Source organism: Marmota marmota, unplaced genomic scaffold (genome assembly GCF_001458135.2).
Source record: "Marmota marmota marmota unplaced genomic scaffold, marMar, whole genome shotgun sequence".
Lineage (NCBI taxonomy): Eukaryota > Metazoa > Chordata > Mammalia > Rodentia > Sciuridae > Marmota > Marmota marmota.
This window is the reverse complement of record NW_025999891.1, coordinates 4497063-4517879: the sequence shown is the minus strand read 5'-3', so window position 1 is coordinate 4517879 and position 20817 is coordinate 4497063. Positions and strand designations below refer to the sequence as shown.

Genomic DNA, 20817 nt, shown 5'->3' with positions numbered 1-20817 from the left:
GGGCCTTGCAGGGAATGGCCTTACTTTGTCTGCCACAATCACTTTTGCCACGTGCAGAGCACTATGCTGGATGTTGGGGATTAAGCTTGATCTGGTGAAGCAGAGTCCTTTAAACAGTCACAGCAGATGGGGTAGGTGGAACAGAGGTATCAACCAGGGCCCAAATTCAAGGCAATGGAATAATGAACTGAGGTTCTCTGTCCTCAGCCCCATATTTACCAGGGCCTACCTCATAGGGGGATGGGGAAAATAAGAGAATGGAGTCTTTTCTGTTTCCCCTAGGCCCAGAGCCAGGGTACAAGCAGTCCAGTGCCCCGAATATTTGGGGAAGCAAGAGAAAGGAGAAAGGGCAGACAGCCCTTGCTCTGGATGCAGCAGGAAAATGGTCTATGAAGTACATGCAGGCTGGGGGGCCCAGCTGCCTCTTACTTGACCTCATTCAACTCCCCCAACACACAAAATAAGACTCAATGGACTTGAAGAAATACATTAAATATACTTTATTTAAATAAAATAGCATCAAACATAGTTGGCTCTAGGCCAATTGGTCCTAGTGATGGGGTAAGGAAATATTTGCAGATAAAAGGGATGAAGCAGAATCCAGCTCAGTTTTTCTTTTTTGTTTTGTTTTTTGAGATGAGGTCTCACTATGTTGCCCAGGCTGGTCATGAACTTCTGGGTTCAATCAGTCTTTCCACATCAGCTTCCCAAGTAGCTGGGATTACACATGACCAACTACTTAGCTCAGAAATTGTAGCAATCCTTGTAGCTCCTTGCAACTATCTACTACCTCTGGGATGGATAGCAGAGTCTGGGAAGAGAGGCAGAAAAGGAAGCTCAGAACCTCAAGCCTAAGGCCCAAGATCCCAGCCCCAGGAAACACCCACTGTATTAGAATGGAGGAAACAGAAGCCACAAAGAAGCATATGATAGAGTGTGAGGCCCACCTCTCAGCAAAGGCTGGGAGCTAGAGCTGTGCGCCTTAGTACTTCCTGTGGCCAGGCCTTATGCCTTAGTTTTACTACCTCCCAACCTCCATTACCTCATAAATATGCTGAACAATGTCATCTAGTTTCTTTAACTCTGTTTCAGAGCGCCGAAGGTTCTCCTCTAGGATATTTCTCTAGAAGGCAAATAGATTTCATAGTCCTATGCTAAGAACAGCATAGCTTGGCAGGACAGAAGTAATATGGCAGGGTGCTTGCTAGTGGTGTTAGGAAATGGCCTTAGAACAGCATGGAAATGCTTACATGATTCTGGAACTTGACCATGAGTTTTGCTTTTTCATTTTTCATCTCCAGGAACATCACCCTCAGCTTGTCTACCTGCAGATAGGCCCAGATTAATAAGGGCACAGTCTGGGGTCCCCACCAATTGTCCAATTTATCTGTTAACTTTGAGTCACCTCCTGAGAGAGCCACACTTTCTCCTGGATCCAGTTGGTGGCCATGGGCTGACAGTTAGGGTCCAGCTGGCCTGCTAGGGTCTCCTGTAGCACTTTGGTTTCTGTCTCTGCATGCCGAAGTGAGCGGGTAAGCTGGGTCACTTCTTCTCTGAGGCTCTGGGAATGAGAATAGAGGTATCTGATAGCATTCAAAGGTCTCTATCCTTCTAATCTTAGGTGGTGGAAAAAAGTGAACAAGGATATCCACTTGTCATGTTTGGGATCTTGCTACCAGTGGCACAGAAAGCAGAAGACTGGGTATCATGAGAAACATACTATAAGCTCGCCACTCTTGTCTATCTGTTCTAGGATCTTCTCATTCTGCTTCTGTATCACTTCTTGGAGCTCCTTTTCATTCTGCAAGAGAAAGGGAGGTGAGAAGATACTGAGAACTGGCTTCACAGCACTTGCTAGGAGGTAGAGGGGTGTATCTGACCTATGTTTGGCCATGGTGGGACCAGCTGGTATCATTCTAATTCTCCTCCATGGCCAAGTCAGTCAAGACATCTATTAGTTGGTGGGAGAGTTCTGTTAAGAATTCTTGACTTCTCTCCTGGGAAGACAGGTCAGCCCATAGCTGATTCCTAAATATGTAAAATGTGTGGCCCCAGGAAGGGCAAAACTAGGGCAGTAATTGGAAAATCCCCACCACCCAGATTCCTGGAGAGACAATCGCTCCCAGTGGGCCAGTAAACCTGCCCCAGTTCTTCATCGCCCCACTTCTAGGCCCCTCCTTCACCTTGTAGCGTAAGCACAAGGCCTGGTTCAGCTTCTCTATGTCTGCTTCCTTTGCCTTCTGGGCTTCCTGATGCTGTTCTTCCTGTGCCTGCAGCCTATCCTGCAAAGCACAACTAGGGGGAGGGAAGAATCCCACATCATTCCTGCCCTCTCAGAACTGTGCAATGCCCTTATGAGGGGCTCTCTTATTGCCCCCTTTCATCAAGACTGCATCTCACATTTTTTGCTGCAGAGTCCCAATAGCTTCTTCTTTAGACTCTTGCAACAAGTAACACAGGCTCTGAAGGTCAAGAAGCTTAGTACTTATTTCTGCCAGTCTCTCCTCCATGTCTGGGATCTCTGAAAGAGAAAGTCCTAGATAGAAGTATAGCCCTTCAGTCTGGAAGAAAGGGGTGTATAGCCATCATAACCCTTATCTGTGTTCCCCCACCCATATGATTTGAATATCCAGAACATTACAGATCCCAAAAGGCAGAAATAAAATGAGCCCAAGTAGAATTGAGGTTTTTAGAGCAAAGCACTTCTCACTGTTTTTGTCTTTACTCATCACCACCACATTTTCTAGAAATGAGGCAGGATCCCTGGAGCCCATCCTCACCTGTAGACTGAAGGGAAACCATTGATGCTACTCGGGTGAAAGCACTCTTGTCACTTCCAAGCAAGGGCACAGGAGCTGATTCTGGCTCTAAAACAAAAACCAACCAGGGGAGAAAGCCCAGAAAAATAGATAATGTGCATCTTCACCAGATAAAGATATCGGGAGAAGGGTCATAACTTTCCCAACCAAATCCCAGGACTTTTAACCTTCATCTGCCACTGCTGTCAAGATGCTTCCCATGAAGGCACTGTCATTAGGTGGAGGGTGTTCCTGAGTAGGAGCAAGGGCTGTGTTCAGAAGGGTCTCTGGGTCAGCCTAAGGACAAAGGAGGAAAAAACAGCAACACTTCTTAGAAGTACTGCAGGCTAAGCAAGATTTCCTGAGCTCCCAGATATTCCCAGCCATCTCTTTCAGAGTGCTATTCCACCCATTACTTCACTGCTCTATCTCCAACTCCCCAATTAACATTTTTCACCAAACATGTTTATATTCTTAAGCCTCTCCCAATAAAACAACCACAATAACTGGAGATTAAAAAAAAAACAAAACTTAAATCCCCCTTTACCTACTACTTCCCTTTCTCTTTCCTTTTATTTAAAAAAATTTTTTAAACTGACTTTTTTTTTTTTTTTAGTTGTAAATGGACACACTATCTTTATTTTATTTGTTTTTATGTGGTGCTGAGGATTGAACCCAGTTCCTCATGCATGCAAGGTAAGCACTCTACCACTGAGCCACAACCCAGCCCTCTCTTTCCCTTTAATTAAGAAGAAAAAGAAGCCAGGTGTGGTAGCCATGCCTTTAATCCCAGCAAATTGGGAGGCCGAGGCAGGAGGATAGCAAGTTCATGGCCAGTCTCAGCAATTTAGCAAGGCCCTAAGGAACTTAGAGATCTCCTGTCTCTAAATTAAAAAAGGGCTGGGGATGTGGCTCAGTGATTAAGTGGCCTAGGTTCAATCCACAGTACATACACACACAAAAAAAAAAAAAAAAAAAAGAAAGAAAGAAAGAAAAAGAAGCTAGGTATAGTGGTTGGCCCATGTCTATAATCCTAACTACTCGGAGGCTGAGGGAAGAGGATTACAAGCTCAAGATGAGACCCTCTCTCAAAAAGAAAATAGAAAGGGCTGGGGATGTGGCTCAGTGGTAGAGCATCCCTGGATTCAATCTCAACTACCCTAAAAAGAAAAGAGAAAAAAATGCCTATAAGTCTTGCCTATAAAGTCTCATCATCTATCGATTCCTGAGCCAACTACTCAGGCTTTTGCCCCGCAACCATTCCACCAAAATTCTTGTCATTTGGTTCAAAGATTTCATTCTTATCTTCAATTACAAGGATACTTTTCAGCTCTTTTATTACCTGGCCTATTTGATACTGATGACCATGTTGTACTTTTAGAAACTTAACTTTTCTTCTAGGACATGACCCTACTTCATAGATAGGCCTCAAAAATTTCTGAATATTTCTTCCTTCAACCCATAGGTCTTTCTTTAACCACTGGGTTCCAGTCCTTGGCCCTCTTTTCATTCTAATGCATTCCCCAGTGGCCTTGCCTTGGGACTCTACAAAAAAGTTCACTTTAAATTTCCACTTCCACATGAATGACTCTTCAATCTCTTTTTCTCAATTGGATTTTTTCCCAGTCTCCAGGCCCCAAAACTGACTGCCTGTGAAGAAATCTGCCAGAATGTTCCATAGTCCACATTGAAACTTAGTATGCATAAAGTTGAGTTCACCATTTTCCCTGTCCCATGTGACCAAATATCTGTTCCTATTCCTGAATTTACTGTTCTAGAGCAAAGGGGTCCTGCAGGTCAATCTGGCATGCATTATTGTAAATTCATTATGTATTATAGCCATACCCATTCATTTACATACTGTCAATAGCTTTACTTGAGCTACAAGGCAGAGTTAAGTAGTTGAGACAGACCCCACTTGGCTCACAAAGATGAAACACTATATTGGCCCTTTATAGGACAAGTTTGCTGTCCCCAATTCTAGGAGAGTGTTATAATCTTTCTAACAATCTAAGATCATCATTTACTCTTCTGTCTAACTCCTAAATTCAGTTGGTCAACAGGTTCAATTCCTTCTACCTCCTAAACATCTATTCTATTCATCAGCTTCTATCTCCTCTTTAACTGGAATTTAGTTCAAGCCTTCAAAATCTGACCTTCACTAGCCTTGTTTCCTGCCTTGTACCATTTAGATCCTGCACTCCAGTCATTAAGAGTTACTTCCCATTCCCCAACCTTGCCACATTTTATATGAGTAAGGCCCTTGCTTATTCATTCCATAGTCCCAGTACCCAACACAAGTCTTGTTACAAGGTAGACACTACAAAAAGTCTACACACTGTGTTGTTCATATGACTAACATATATGACTTTCATACGTAGTCACTCAAAAACTTTCATATACTCTTTCCTCTGCCTAGAAGGCCTGCCAATATACCTACCCTGCCCCATGAACTTCTAAACCTCAAGATTGCCCGAGGTCATCTGTTGTTTTTTTTTTTTTTGAGGGAGGTGTACCGGGGATTGAACTCAGGAGCACTGGACCATTGAGCCACATCCCCAGCCCTATTTTGTATTTTGAGATAGGGTCTCACTGAGTGGCTTTGAACTCTCGATCCTCCTGCCTCCGCCTCCCAAGCCACTTCGATTACAGGCATATACCACTACACCCAGCTAAGGTCATCTGTTTTGAGAAGATATCGAATCTCTCAAAGGTAAAACTGATTCTCCTTTCTCTGAGCTCCCACAGTGGGTCCATGCAGACTTCTACAATGATCATGTCATGTGACTATATCTGTCTGTTTTTCCTACTAGACTGTAGATTGTTTGGCACTTCCTATGCTCAGCATACAGTTGGAGAAGAGGGTCAGGATCTTTGTTGTACCTACTTTTTTGGTTTCTTTTTTTTTTTTTTTTTTGGGTGGTATTGGGGATTGAACCCAAGGCCTTGCATATGCTAGGTAAGCCATCTGTCAGTGAGCTACATCCCCAGACCTATGCCTTTAAATATTGAACAAGCTAATTAACTCTGTATTCTGAAAGATAGCAACCATTTATTGTTTAGTGTGCACTGTGGGGAAGCCAGAAAAGGAATGCTAACTTTCTGCTTTCTTTAAATGTTGTCTAGTTGAAAAGAACAGATATCCAAGGAAAATTAATTCAATGCAAAAGGAGAATAAGGGACTGAAGAATGCATAAAAAAGAAGAAATTGCTCAGTCCCTGTGTCTTGGGACCATTTCAAAGGCAAACTAATGAGCACTGTAATAGAGAAGGAAAAGGAATTTCCAGTTTGAAAATAGAAGATAATTGATATGGGAGCAACCCAAGGTCAGGTGTGAATGGAGATGGAACATTTGTATTGTGGACAGGTAGCCTAGTTGGAGTAAAGGGTTCATAATAGAGAAGTAGGAGACAAATGAAGGTTTGAGTGACAAGCTGAAGCGGTCCTGTAGGTAATTAAAATCATTGAAGATCACAGAGATGGGAAAGTAGGGTTTTAGGAACATTATACTATACAATAAAAATACAGTGGGAAGGGCAGAGAGGGAACACCAGTATCCTACCTTCTCCTTTAGTTTTGTCTGGAGGAAGAAGGTCAGGATCTGTAGTTGCTCAGCCAGCACCCCTAGCTCTTGGGAATACTGGCGTGTCTTCTCTACATCTTGTTTCTGATACTTTGCTATGGTGCTGGCCAGGTCAGCCCTAAAATGAGGAACAGGGAGGATGACCCAAGACAAGGTTACCTTCTCTGAACACCTCTCCCAAATCCCCTGCATTCAAGGAGAGAAACAAGAGGATTGACACTGTCACAATTCTCTTCTTGGAGATTCTGGCTTCTAGAAGTGTTCATAGAAAAGATAAGCATGGGGTGGAGGGTTGGGGGCAAGGGATATGAAAAGGGAAAGCTCTTACTTTAGATTTTCTACAGTGTCCTTGAGATTCTCACACTGCAGGCTACGTTCCCGGAGTACTGCCAGCGTGGTTTTCAACTGATACTCAACCTGACCCAGCTCGAGGTGAGCAACCTGATTCTCTTGGTCTGCAAACTTGAAAAGATGGGAGGAAGGAAGGAAGGAAGGAAGGAAAAGAGTGGGGAAATGGAGGGGGAAAAAATGAGTTCGAGTGAGGAATTTTAGAGCCCTGGGGACAGAGGCTTTTTCCATTCCACAATTTCACCTCAGTACCATCAGGCAAGAGTCATACTCCTGGTAGTCATACTACCAGCTTCCTTTTCTAAAGCTGAATTCCTTACCTCCAGGGTCTCCTTCAGGTCCTGCACCTCCTTGGCTAGCACAGCCTGCTGTTGTTGCAGTTCTGCCTGCATGTGTTTTAGTGCCATCTCTTCTTTTTGCCATCTGTCAGAGACTTTATGTTAGATCCTGTTTGGTCCTATATGTTGGATGCCTACCACTACAATAACCAGATAGGAACTCACTGAGCAGCCTGCTCCTCATTGTTCTGGGTAAGTTGACAGAGCAATTCATCCTTTGTGGCCAGGTCCTGGGCACAATGGGCATGCTGACTCTGCAGCTCTTTTAGCTGGCTGTCCATGTTGGCCAGAATCTGCAGCTGAGCCCTGAGATCTAGATCAAAAGTATCCTAATAATACCATCCAGTCACCAGGTCAGAAACCCTCCACATTTCTGCTCCAAGGCAAGCACTCCAGAGCAGTTATTTGCTCTATTGCCACACTCCAAGCCTTCACAGGTTCAAATGCTTGCACATCTGCACACATACACACCTGTTGCTAGGCGACTATTTTCTAACTTCAGTTGTTCTACTTGGCCTTTATAGTCCTCTAAATGGTTAGAGACTTGTTCCAGCTCCCTGGAAACCTAAGAAGAAAAGAGTTTTCCTCCTGTAGCACCTCCTAAGTCAAGTATCCCAGGCATTGGAGAAGCTTTTCTTTCTGGACAAGTAAAATACCTTAATCCTGGGCAGCAATATTGCAGAAAATAAATCTGATTTTCAGGGAAAAGTAAAGACAGGAGACAATTTGCTGAAGTAAAGGAGGTGCTAAAGAGCAAAGGAAATAACTGACCCAAGCCATCTTATAGTCAAGGGATTTGATTTGTCTCCAAACCAAGGGTGGCAAGAAGACTAGCAAAAAGAGGATAATGATATCATACATAAGAAAAGGGGAGAAACCAGGCCTAAGTAGTCCCCACTCCAGGTTTGTACCTGCTGCTTTTCTTCAATTGCAGCATCACGTTCCTGCAGGGCCTGCCGGCTCTTGGTTATGAGTTTCTCTGTGAGTTGTCGAGACCGACCCAGCAAAGCTGTCCACGTCACATACTACCAGGGAAAGTAAGCAGGTCAGAAGAGTGCATCTGAGGCAAGGTTTCTAATGTACTTGGCTAAAAGTAAGGAATGGTTATGATGGTCCCAAATACTCACATTCAGTTGCATGGATGTCCAGTCTTGTTGCAAGATAGAAGTTAGACTCTCTGTCTGCTGAACCAACTCTTTTTGCTCTGTATGAAGACCTATCTAAAAAGGAAAGATTACCTATGGAGGCAGCTAAGAGCATGGATGTGGCCATCTTCCCAGTGTGTCAGCTTAGACCCCAGGAAAGAAAATGTCCTTAAATTTTACCAGTTGGGTCTGGGCCACCTGCAGAAGGCCTCTGAATTCCCGCATGGATGTCAAATTCTGTTCCATCTGGCTGATGCGCTGGCTGGCATGTGCACAGAAAGCCTCCAGCACTGTCTCTGCCTATTTAGGAAAGAGGTTGCAAGGGCACATTTTGTAGTAGTGGGAAATGGCACAGAAAAACATAACCATCCAATGCATCAGTAGTTCAGTTCTTAACTCCCCAGGACAGGCAAATCTTAAGCCACCCATCTTACAGGAACCTTGAAGCGGAGACCTCCCATATCCAGGAATCCCTTACCGCATCCTTGCCTCTGAGGGCCATTTCCTCTCTGTGCTTTGCCTCCTCCCTTTCTGTTTTGAGGCTCTGGAGTTTTGCCTTCAATTTCTTCAATACTTCAAAACAGCAGGAAACCAAGGTTTCTGCATGCCGAGACTATAGGATAAGAATCAGATATCATGTCTGGTTCCTTTCTTTGGCTTTGAGTCCCATAAGGGGCCTCTACCTTCTTCTTTGTGCTGCTTACTTCTTGACTCAGAGTTGTTTTATCTTCTTCTACGTGCAACAGAGACAGGTGAAGCAAAGATATCAGCTCTTTGGACACCAGTACCCATGATTGCTATGGAGGGAAAGATGGCTAGGTTAGATCAAATAGTCACTAAGCAGAAAGCAGGGGTTGATAGAGAGGAAAGTCACTGACTCCAATTCCAAGCTCCTAATAGGGAAAAATCACTTTTTGCAAAGGTTTAGGAACCTCTTTTCACTACAACAGCTAAGTATCACTGTCTACTAATTGCCTCGGGATTCTCCATTTTCGCCTGTAATCCCGGCTACTTGGGAGGCTGTTGCTCAGTGGTTAGGTGCCCTGGGTTCAATCCCTGATCCTATCTCAAAATCACCCCAGCAGTGATATAAGGTCAATCAATACTTACCATGACATTCCTTGCCTGCTGTAGGGCCTGTCTAATGGCTTGGTTTTCCTGAAGATGTTGAGGTTTCTTAGTTACCTAGCCAGAGAAATGGAGTTGCTCCTTTTAGTTAGACAACATGCACCAGCAGCTTCTCATCCCGCTTCCCCCTAACCCCCACTGCCCCATGAGTTATAGGAGCCTTTCTATCAAAAGCAGGAGTAAGGCTCAAAACTAGATGAAGTCACCCAGACCTGGGGTAGGTAAAAATTCTTTTTTTTCCCCTCCCAGTGCTGAAGATCAAACCTAGGACTTCATGCATGCTAGGCAAGCACTCTGCCACTGAGCTATATCCCCAGTGCTTTTCATTTTTTATTTTGGAACAGGGTCTCACAAAGTTGCCCAGCCAGACTTGAACTTGAGAACCTCCCATCACAGGAGGGTGCCACCTCACCTAGAAGGAATACATCTGAATACTGATAGTGTCTTGGATTTGATGAAATACAATAATGCTTAAGAAAAACCACAACTAAGCCAGGCAAGATGCCCAGCAACTTAGCCAGATCCTATCTCAAAATAAAAGATAAAAAGGCCGGGGGCTGTGGTTCAGTGGTTAGGTGCCCTGGGTTCAATCCCTAAAGCAAAAAACAAAAACAAAACACAACTGAATTCAGCAGAGATGGCACATGCCTGTAATCCCAGCTACTTGGGAGGCTGAGGTGGGAGGAGCTTGAGTTGGAGATCAGCATGGGCAACATAGCGAGGTCCCACTTCGAGGAAAGGACAGAAAAATCATCACTGAGTAGAGTCATCTTTTGGTATAGTTGGAGGGTTGGTCCCAGGATCCCTAGATACCCAAATCTGTGAAATTTCAAGTCCATCATAAAAAATGGTATAATATTGACATATAACCTACACATATTCTCTTACATACTTTAATTTTTTGGTACTGGGGATTTAACCCAGGGGGTACTCTAAGCTGAGCCCCATCCCCAGCCCTTTTTGGCTTTAACTTTTTAAGACAGGGTCTCCCTAAATCACCCAGTATAGCCTTGAATTTGCCAGCCTCCCACCTCAGCCTCCAAAGTTTCTGGGATTACAGGTGTGCACCACTGTGCCTAGCCTAACAATTTGTGTGTGTGTGTGTATGTGAGGTCCTGGGGATTGAACCCATGGCCATGTACATGGGAGGCAAGCACTCTACAACTGAGCTATATTCCCAGCCTATAATGGTTCTTTTTAAGGTACAGAATATTCCATCTTATGGATATACCATTATTTTTTTTTATTATTATTATTTTAAAAAACCAAACTGTTGTCATTGTTATGCAGAACTTTTCCCCCTTAGGCTATATCCCCAGAAATGGAGTTACTAAGTCAAAATTGAGCTGGGGCTGGGGTTGTAAGGCACTGGGTTCGAACCTCAGCACTACATATAAATAAATAAAATAAAGGTATTGTATCCATCTACAACTAAAAATAAAAAAAAGTTTGAGCTGTTTTAGTGTTTTAGGATCTTCCTTAAATTCCCTTCAAAAAAAAGATGAACTAGTTTATACCCTACAGACAAAAGGACAGGACTTACCAGCATTATCTACTCAATTCTTAACCCAGGGCTGCAATTCTTTTATTTCCAGTAAATTTTTTTTTTTTTTGGTGGGGGAGGGAGTACTGGGGATTGAACCTGCGTGCTCTACTATAAGCTATATCCCCAGCACCCCCCACACCTTTTTTTTGAGACAGGGTCTCATTAATTTGCCCAGGCTGGCTTTGAACTTGAGATCTTTGGGGCCTCAGCCTTCAGTATAGATGGGATTATGAGAGTACACCACCATAACCAATAACCTTCTTTTTTTTTTTTAAATATTTATTATTTAGTTTTCGGTGGACACAACATCTTTATTTTATTTGTATGTGGTGCTGAGGATCGAACCCAGCGCCCAGCGCATGCCAGGCGAGCGAGTTACCGCTTGAGCCACATCCCCAGCCCCCAATAACCTTCTTAAATATTTATTAGACATTTGTATTTGCTTATTCTTTATCTGCCTATCCATTGTCTTAGTATAGATAAACATCTTAGATGCCCTATGATTAGATAAGTATAAGCTAAAAGACAGCAGGGTCCTAGAAAAACTCAAGTCCTAAGAGAAAAGAGGGAGACACTTCATTACTGCTAAAAGGCAACCACAATCTGGAAAATGGCTATAGATGGCAGTGCTGAGTTCTGAGGCTGTGGCAGTCTGAATTTAAGGAGGCAGAATTGCATCATCTTCAATCTCTTATAGTTCATGCTTCTATGGAGTTCATTAACTAGTGTATCGTGCAGAAAGGCACGGAGTACCCCATAAGCCCTGGATAGGGTGCACACACTGCTCGGAGCGGGGCAGTCAGGCAGGTGATGAGATTGATGTGAAGGAGGCAGCCAAGCGGCAAGGATATGCATGGTGATGGGGAATGGCTGAAGGTGATGTCATTTCCTCTCTTTGGTTCTGCTTCAGTAGCTTCCAAAGGGACCTGGCAAGCTTCGGGGGAAGAAGGTACAAGGCAGATTCAAGGATGGGAAACATGGTCAAGGATAAGAGGAAAGGATACAAAAATAACAAAGAAGAGCTGGGTTTTGGCTCAGTGGCAGAGAACTTGCCTAGCACTTGTGAGGCACTGAGTTCTATCCTCAGCAGCACATATAAATAAATAAGAAATAAAGGTACATCAACAACTAAAAAATATTTAACAAAACAAACAAACAAAAAAACAAAGATAACACAAGAGAGAGAATGAGCAGCTACAGGAATGAGGAGTCCATGGTTTCCAGGATTTGGGACAAAAGGTAAAGTCATTACTTTGAGAACATTTTCAACTCAAAAGAGGTCTTTAGGCATTTGGGGACCATATCATCTAAGCACTATCTACCTATTACTTCTACAGTCACACTATAGAGGCTCTCAATTCCTTCTCAACACCATTCCTTTCCTTCCTAGGTCCTGTGTTCTCAGAGCGTCCTCTAGAACAGTGGTCTTAAATTGTTTTCCTCTCAAACCTCACACAATAATTTTTGAAAAACTAAGTATCCTTGAGTAGAAATTGATAACAGCCTATTATCAATATAGACAGTTGAAATAAAATTGTTAGATCACTCAAATATACCCAATGGCATAATGCTACATACATTGTAATACTTTGATAACTTTAAAATAAATGAAAAAAGCCAGGCTTGATAGCACACACTTGTAATCCTGCTGAGGCAGGATGATTGCAAGTGCTAAGCCAGCCTCAGCAACTTAGAGGGGACCTAAGCAACTTAGTGAGACCCTGTCTCAAAATTTAAAAACTTAGGAAAGAGCTGGGGATATAGCTCAGAGTTTAAATGCCCCTGGGTTCAATCCCTGGTACCAAAAAAAAAAAAAAAAAATTGCTAAACAACCCCAAATCAAATAAAATACAAGAAAAACTTCTTTTTACAGTTAGAAATTTTATATCATTCCCCCTTTTCTCCTTGAACTGTGGGTTTGATCACTAGCACCACACACAAATACCTTAATTCTAATATATTTTTATACTTGCAAATCTGTTAATAGTCAGTATTTCTGCAACAATAAGTTCATCCAACCAGGCCTGGTGGCACACCCCTGTAATACCAGGAACTCAAGAGGCTAGGCGGGAGGATCACAGGTTCCAGTTTAGCAACTTAGAGAGACCATCTCAAAATAAATAAATAAACAAACAAATAAATAAATGAAGCATAAGACTGGTGATATAGGTAAAGAGCCTCTGGTTCAATCCCCAGTATCTTCCCCCTCAAAATAAAGTTCATATAAATTGAAATTAAAATGTGTTTTAAATTCCTTTGACCAAGGTGGGTACAGTGGCACAGGTCTGTAATCCCAGCGCCTCAGGAGGCTGAGACAGGAGCATCAGGAGTTCAAAGCCAGTCTCAGCAAAAGCAAGGCACTAAGCAACTCAGTGAGACCCTGAGGGCTGGGGATGTGGCTCAGTGGTTGAGTGCCTCTGAGCTCAATCCCTCATACCCAAGAAAAAAAAACATGGTTCAGCAAAAATTCATGACTATTTTCCATTTTAATAGATATAAGCACTAAGAAATCCATACATAAATAATCAGAATCAGTAGAAATGGAAGGACTTGAATTCGTTTGGAAATACTTGCCAAAACTCTTAGTAACTTTCCTCAAAAATATTTAAGATCCACTAACAAAGTTTTTCTTCACTTTTGTTGAAAACATGCAGAAATGATATTATATAATCACTGTAGTCATTTGCTTTCAACGTGTGCACAAATATTTTCTGTTGTCCTTTGATTGCTATGAGAGACCTGGGATGAGAAGTATGCTTTTCTTTAGTAAAGTGGACAAGGGCAAGTGAGAATAGGGAAGTAGAGAAGAAAAAAATTAGTTAAGAATACTTTTGGAGGGGCTGGGATTGTGGCTCAGTGGTAGAGCGCTCACCTAACACGCATGAGGCCCTGAGTTCAATCCTCAGTACCACATAAAAATAAAATAAAGATATGTGTCACCTATAGCTAAAAAATAAATATTTAAAAAAAAAGAATACTTTTGGACCATGAAGATCTAGAAGTTGATTTCTTTCAAACTTTCCTTGTTTGCATTCCCTTGCAAAGTCTTGATGTACCCCGGGGTACACTGAGTACCCACTGCTTTGATTGATAAGATTTTTCTAGATTTTCAGCTTTTACATATATACTAGAATAAGCATGTGATTAAGAAGTCCCCTTTGCCCTCTGGCAGCTTATCAGCTTAAATTCTGAGGAAGAGGGCCCACTAGAACATTTCAAGCTTTAGGAGAGGGCTGGGGAGGTGGCTCAAGCGGTAGCGGGCTCAGCTCGCATGCGTGCGGCCTGGGTTCGATCCTCAGCACCACACACAAACAAAGATGTTGTGTCCGCCGAAAACTAAAAAATAAATATTAAAATTCTCTCTCTCTCTCTCTCTCTCTCTCTCTTAAAAAAAAAAAAAAAAAAAAAGCTTTAGGAGAAAGCTTCTTACCCCACTAAGAGAGGCATCGGTCTGTGTGCTACTGCCCCGAGTTTTTGGATGAGGGACAGCCATCTGGCTTTTCCAGTCCTGCAGCTGTCTAGAAAGAATCTCCAGGATGATAAGAGAGCTCAGCAGGTTATCTTCCAGGTCCCGTCTAGACAAGGCAGTCAGATCTGGAGGATTACAGCTGCAGTAGGAAGAAAAGAACATGAGGAAAATAAAGGGAGGGGTGTGAGAGGCAGGTAGAGGGGAATGGAGCTCCAGAGGCACAAGGATAGAGGGGACACTTACCCCAACAGGAGGGGCTTTGTCTCCAAAGTACTATCCCTGGTGTCCAGCAAGCCTGTCTGGGATGTGTTTATACTGTTTCCTTGTGCTGGAGGACTAAACCAAGTCCCCACCGAGCAAGTAGAGAAAGGCGTAGTGCCAATGGCAGCATCCTGAAGCACAGAGGGAAGTGATAAGCTTTGTCGGAGATTTTCTAACATGACTGAGGTATTTACACCTTTTTCTAGCCAAGCCAACGGGGACATCCAAGTCTCTGTATCAGAACTAAGAATCTCACCAGCATCTCCTACTGCTGGGCCTGGAGCTGCCTGGGACTCCATTTCCATTAGATTTGGCGTTAGGCACGTGGATGGAACATCTTCTACATTTGAGACAAGTGCTTGATCTTCCAATTCAACCTCCTCAGGAAGTATGGAAAAGCTCATTTCTCTTTCCTTTATACCTCTATGCTCTACACTTTCCTCTCCTGCATACACGTGATTGTTGGGGTAATCTGCTGCCAGTGCAGTTGAACGGGAAAGCCTGAATGTGGAGGGAGGCAAGAAGACATTACTTTCAGAAGACACCAAGTCCTCAGAAACAGCTTCAGTCTTATTGTTCCTCAGGCTTTCCTTGGAGCAGTGTAGCTGTTGCTCAGAACAAGGATTTGGTGGATATTCCAAGAGAAGAGATGGAGAATCCTGCAATGTAGGTTTCTCAAGCATATCAGCAACAACTTCAGAAAAGGTGTCTTCCATGCAGGATGCTGTCTCCTTTATCAGATCTCTTGGCTTCAAAGACTCATTTAGATAGCTGCTGTTTGTCTCTGCCATGGTATCTGAATGATCCTCAAGTGTAATGTCTTGCTGCTGCCCCACTGGAGAGGCTTCAAGGACCATGGATTTAACCACATAGTCATTCATTGGGTCTACTGCTTCCTCAGATGTTTTGGGAGTAGAAATGGTTTGGAGAGTCAGATCTAGGGGTTGTTCATCTGATGCATGCTGACAAGTTTCTAGCCACTTTGAGGGAGAGGAATCTGTCTTGCTGGCTTTAACAAAATCCAACGAAGATGAGTTGTTGCTGCCTTCCTGCCAAAGGAAACAAAAGTAGTTGGTTAAGGCAGTTAATTCAGTTCCCAACATTACAATTATGGATGCAGGATACTATCTGAACTCAACAAAAGAAAAGAGTTCTTACCTCTGCTTAGGTAAGAATTTGGCTAATTCTTGCTCCTTACTATTCAACTAAACAGCAGGGAAAGAAAAGCTAGGAAACCAATTGGGTCCTTTCAGGTGAATCAGCCTAAAGTATAAACAGGCTGACAATATCTATCCATGTCATGGGGAGACACTAGATTGAATGTGACCTTGCCTCTCTCTATTTCTAACTCCAGCCCACTTCTATTGTCTCCTTCCTAAAGTAGGCTCAAGCTCTATCAGAATCTAGAGTTGGTACAGATAGATATATAAAATTAATGAAATAGGGACAGGGTATAGCTCAGTGGTAGATCATTTCCCTAGCATGCACAAGGCCATGCGTTCAATCCCCAGCACTAAAAGAAAAGAAAGAACAAAATCATGTTCAAAAAAGAAACAGGAGGATTGTGGCTCAGTGGCAGAGCCTAGTATGTGTGACACACTGGGTTTGATTCTCAGCACCACATATAAATAAATAAAATAAAGGTCCATTGACAACTAAAAAAATATATATTTAAAAAAAGAAAGAAAGAGGAGTCAGGTGCTGTGGCACATATGTGTAATCCCAATGACTTGGGAGGCTGAGGCAGGAGGATCATAAATTCAAGGCCAGCTTCGGCAACTTAGCAAGACTCTGTCTCAAAATAAAAAATAAAAAGGACTAGGGATGAAGCTTACTGGAAAAGAGCCTCTGGGTTCAATTCCTAGTAGGGGGGGAGCAAATTTTCATATTTCAGGAGTAACAGTAGCCGTAACTGATTAACAAATTTGACTTTGAGCTTTTTAGAAACCAGAGCTAGATGGAAAATATGATAAACTTAATAGTTTTCATTATCAGAAAGAGAAAAGGATAGCAATTTCTTTAGGAAGACAATTTTTCTAGGCAGTAAGTTCTAAAAAGTTTCTTCCAGGAACCTTATGGAAGGGTCAGTCTCTTTCATTGACAAATTATTACAGCAACTGAAAAGCAGTTTGCATATGGCTACTTTTCTAAAGACCTTTTACAAAAGTACAACTCAGGGCAATTCTGCAAGGGAATAGTTTAAGGTGAGCAAATATCCAGCCTTCCAGTGGTATAACTTGATACCAGGGGAGTTGTAACTACCTGCTAAAGTGAATGGATACTGACTGCTTAACTCTTGCATCAGACAGGCCTCTCCATAAGGGAGCCCATGTTAGAGACCACCACTAATCAGAATGATAGTATTTTTCAGTAGTTTGAGAAAGGTCGAGGGTGGGGGGAGGAGATAATAAAAACAGCTAAAATAGAGGTTCGGGTTCTCAATGGATTTCCTTTAACCACCCTAGGGCACCTCTCTGTCGGCCTGAATAGCTGTAAATGGAAATCACTGAGGTGGAAGACTTCATTATCGTTATTAATTATGTTCCAGTCCTGGCCCTCTGTTCCTCTGAGCTCTGGGCCTGGGCAAGCAGCCCAGTCGAAAAGCTGTCCAGGCGAACCTCACCTGCAGCCCCAGCTTGCACAGTGATGGGGTCAGCGAGGAGCACATAGGGGGCCCTTTTCCTGAACTGGTAAGAGCACCAGGCTGCAGGATAAGTTCTCGGAGAGGAGTTCTCATAGCTGGTTTTCCCTAAGAAAGAAAGAGAGTTTGGGTTAAGATTGGGCTCCGCCAGCCCGCTCTTTCTCCCTCCCCAAGAAGCTTTCAGGTACTAAGAAGAGCGGGTTTCCAATCCCAGTCTTGCTGAAGAGGCAAAGCGACAAAGACTCCAAACACTCCCCAGCCCCAGCTCCATCCAGCTTTCCAGGACCCTCAGCACCGCCAGCGCCCCCGCCCCAGTATTCCGCACACAGTTCTTTCTCCGTGGGAGCTCTCCCGCTCACCAGCTGGGGCGAGGGCGACAGGCTGATGTTTAACTTTTTTACCCGCCACATCTTCAAAACTGAAAGCGGGACGATCACCTCCCAGACCAAATCGAGTCCGCCATATTCACCCGCCGTCTTTATTTGAACCTGCTCGGTGCTTCCGGATTGGCTGCGGAGCCGCAGTGCGTCAGGATACGGGTCAGCTCCGGGCTCGAGCCCGGTGGGCGGAGCCAGCGTTGACCACGACCCCCTCCCGCGCTGCAGTTGATTTCTGACCTACTCTCGGCCGCAGATGCCGGCTGCAGGGAGGACCTGCAGCAGATCTACGATGGGTCTTGGAGTCTTGATGTCCTCAAGTCGGGGGAGACACCCCAGGTAGCTGGAGGGTCTAGAAGTCCGACCGTGCTGCTTTCAGCGGAGCGCCCTAATTGAAAAGTTGTCTGTATACCCAGGCCTTAACAAGTCTCTCCTGGTGTTTCCTTCCTGACCTCTTGGTTACTTTCAGCCTCTTCTGACTGAGCGGGCCTGGGACCCTGGAAGTGAAAATCGATTATGTTTTATTGTTTCTGTTTGTTTTGGTACCAGGGATTGAATCTAGGTGCATTTAACCACTGAGCCACATCCGCAGCCCTTTTTATGTTTTTATTTTGAGATAGGATCTCATCAAATTGCTTAGGGCTTCACTAAATTGCTGAGGCTCGCTTTGATCTTGCGATTCTCCCGCCTGAGCCTGCCTGAGCCTCCCGCCTCACTGGGATTACAAGTGTGCGCCTGCCATACCGGGCTAAAAGGGAAAGTTGAAAAGGCCTAAATAAAAAATAAAAAGGACTGGGGATGTCATTGGGATTTTGGTTGGGATTGCTTTAAGTCTGTGTAGTGCTTTTGGTAGTATGGCCATTTTGACAATATTAATTCTGCCTATCCAAGAACAGGGAGATCTTTCTATCTTCTAAGGTCTTCTTTCTTTAGCATTCTGTAGTTTTTGTTGTAGAGGTCTTTCACCTCTTTTTAAGTTGATTCCCAAGGTGTTTTTTTTTTTTTTTTTGGTGAGAGATTTGAAAACAGCATACTACAGGAACACAGCCAATGTTTATAGCAGCACAATTCACAATAGCTAAACTGTGGAACCAACCTAGATGCCCTTCAATAGAGGAATGGATAAAGAAAATATATACACACACACACACACACACACACATACACGCACGCCTGCGCGCGCGTGTGCGATGGAATATTATTCAGCAATAAAAGAGAATAAAATCATGGCAGGTAAATGGATGGATTTGGAGAATATAATGCTAAGTTAGCCAATCCCAAAAAACCAAATGCCAAATGTTTTCTCTGATTTAAGGTTGCTGATTCATAATGTGGTGGTGGGTGGGGCACATGAGGATTAGATGAACTCTAGATAGGGCAAAGAGTAAAAGGGAAGGGAGGGGGCATGGAGGTAGGAAAGATGGGGGAATGAAACGGACATCATTACCCTAAGTACATGTATGAAGACACGAATAGTGTGACTCTACTTTGTGTACAACCAGAAATGAAAAATTGAGCTCTATATGTGTAACGTGAATTGTAATGCATTCTGTTGTCATACGTAACAAATTAACATTTAAAAAAAATGGAAAAAAAAAAGAATGAAAGATATCTGCAATTGCAGTGCCACAAAATAATTTAATTAGGAATAAACTTCTCCAAAAAAAAAAAAAAAAAAAGGTCTGGGGATGTGGCCAATCCCTGGTATACACACACACACAAATATCCTCATTTTATAGATGAAGGAAATCAGTCAGAGAATGTAATTTGTCCAGTATTCCACAGTTAATAGCAGGGCCAGTTTTCCAATCCACACTTCCAACTACTCTAATCTACTACTGTCTCTGGAATCCCTCTTTATGGTAAATCTGCCCATTGAGGATGGCATTCTTCTTGTTTGTTTTGAGACAGAGTTTTACTACATTGCCCAAGCTCGCCTCAAATTGAATTCAAGTGATCCTCTTCCCTCAGCTTCCAAATAGCCCAGACTATAGACAGCTCCACTATGCCTGAAAAATAAGTATTCAAGTTAATCCTTGATGATAGTGTTTCTTTGAACCTTTTTTTTTTAACTTTTGAATATTTTTCAACATTTTTATTGGTGCATTATAGTTGTATATAGTAGTTGGATTTGTTGTTACATATTCATACATACACACAATAATATAATTTGGCCAATATTCCTCCCCAATATTTTCCCTTTTCCTCAATTCCACCCACCCCCATTCTTCTACTCTACTAATCTCCCTTTGATTTTCATGAGGTCATCCCCCTCTTTCTGTTCCTTTTTACTCTCTAGTTTCCACATACAAGAGAGAACATATAGCGCTTGACCTTTTGCATTTGAGGTATTTTCCTCAAATGACATAATTTCATTTTTCTTTATGACTGAATGAAACTCCATTGTGTATTTTTATTTTTTTAAAAATTTTTTAGTTGTAAATGGACCTTTATTTTATTTATTTATATGTGGTGCTGAAAATCAAACCCAATGCCTCACACATGCCAGGCAAGTGCTCCCCACTTAGCCACAACCCCAACCCTCCCTTATGTATTTATACCACTTCTTTATCCATTCATCTGTTGATGGAAAGCTAGGCTGGTTCCATTCTTTGGAGATTGTGAATTGTGCTGCTATAGACATGAGTATGCATGTATCACTATAGTAGGATGACTAATTCTTCAGGATAAATACCAAAGAGAGGTATAGTTGGGTCATTTGGTGATTCCATTCCTAGTCTTTTGAGGAATCTCCATACTGATTTCCATGGTTGTACTTACTTAAAATCCCACTGATAGTGTAAAAGTGTTCCTTTTTCTTCACATCCTCTCTAGTATTTATTACTTTTATTATTGTTTGTATTCTTGATGGCTACTTTTATTGTTAGATATGTGGTGTCTCCCAAAAGTTCCAGTGTGAGACAATGCAAGGTTTAGAGGTGAAATGATTGGGTTATGAGAGCCTTAACCCAATCAGTGAATTAATCCTCGATATGGATTAATTGAGTGATAACTGGGAGCAGGTAGGGTATGGCTGAAGAAAGTGGGTCCTTGGGGCATGCCTTTGGGGTTTATGTTTTGTTAGGGAGTAGAGACCTCCCTCTTTTTCTCTGTCCTCTCTCTTTCTCACTCTCTCCCCTTCTCTCCTCCCACCTCCTTCCCCTCCTTTCCCTCTTTCTGTC

General features: G+C 42.9%; 2 protein-coding genes across 4 annotated transcripts in view; both read right to left on the bottom strand.

Annotated features, from left to right (window-relative positions):
* Window positions 1-485: 485 nt before the first annotated feature.
* On the bottom strand, window positions 486-18034 carry Spag5 (sperm associated antigen 5). Of its 3 annotated transcripts, none has more exons than XM_015501118.2 (25): window positions 17876-18034; window positions 17618-17768; window positions 17241-17366; window positions 14600-15666; window positions 14318-14495; window positions 9324-9398; window positions 8918-9010; window positions 8692-8826; window positions 8394-8513; window positions 8196-8288; window positions 7980-8093; window positions 7540-7633; window positions 7234-7381; window positions 7051-7153; window positions 6711-6844; window positions 6362-6500; window positions 2987-3095; window positions 2781-2867; window positions 2401-2521; window positions 2184-2295; window positions 1721-1801; window positions 1406-1561; window positions 1251-1325; window positions 1043-1123; window positions 486-811 (listed from the first exon to the last, which is right to left on the bottom strand). In XM_015501118.2, the coding sequence occupies exons 2-25, from the start codon at window positions 17666-17668 to the stop codon at window positions 740-742; spliced, it is 3564 nt and encodes a 1187-aa protein (XP_015356604.1). In that variant the 5' UTR covers window positions 17669-17768; window positions 17876-18034; the 3' UTR covers window positions 486-739. The 3 variants fall into 3 exon arrangements, with proteins under 3 accessions (XP_015356604.1, XP_048650070.1, XP_048650061.1); XM_048794113.1 differs by having other exon boundaries at window positions 17660-17768; XM_048794104.1 differs by having other exon boundaries at window positions 17618-18034.
* Window positions 18035-20762: 2728 nt separating this feature from the next.
* The window catches only part of Bltp2 (bridge-like lipid transfer protein family member 2), a 41983-nt gene continuing 41928 nt past the window's right edge, over window positions 20763-20817 (bottom strand). Inside the window, exon 32 of the mRNA XM_048794099.1 lies at window positions 20763-20773. Coding sequence (XP_048650056.1) covers window position 20773 — 1 coding nt within the window. The 3' untranslated portion in view covers window positions 20763-20772. The remainder of the gene's footprint in view (window positions 20774-20817) is intronic.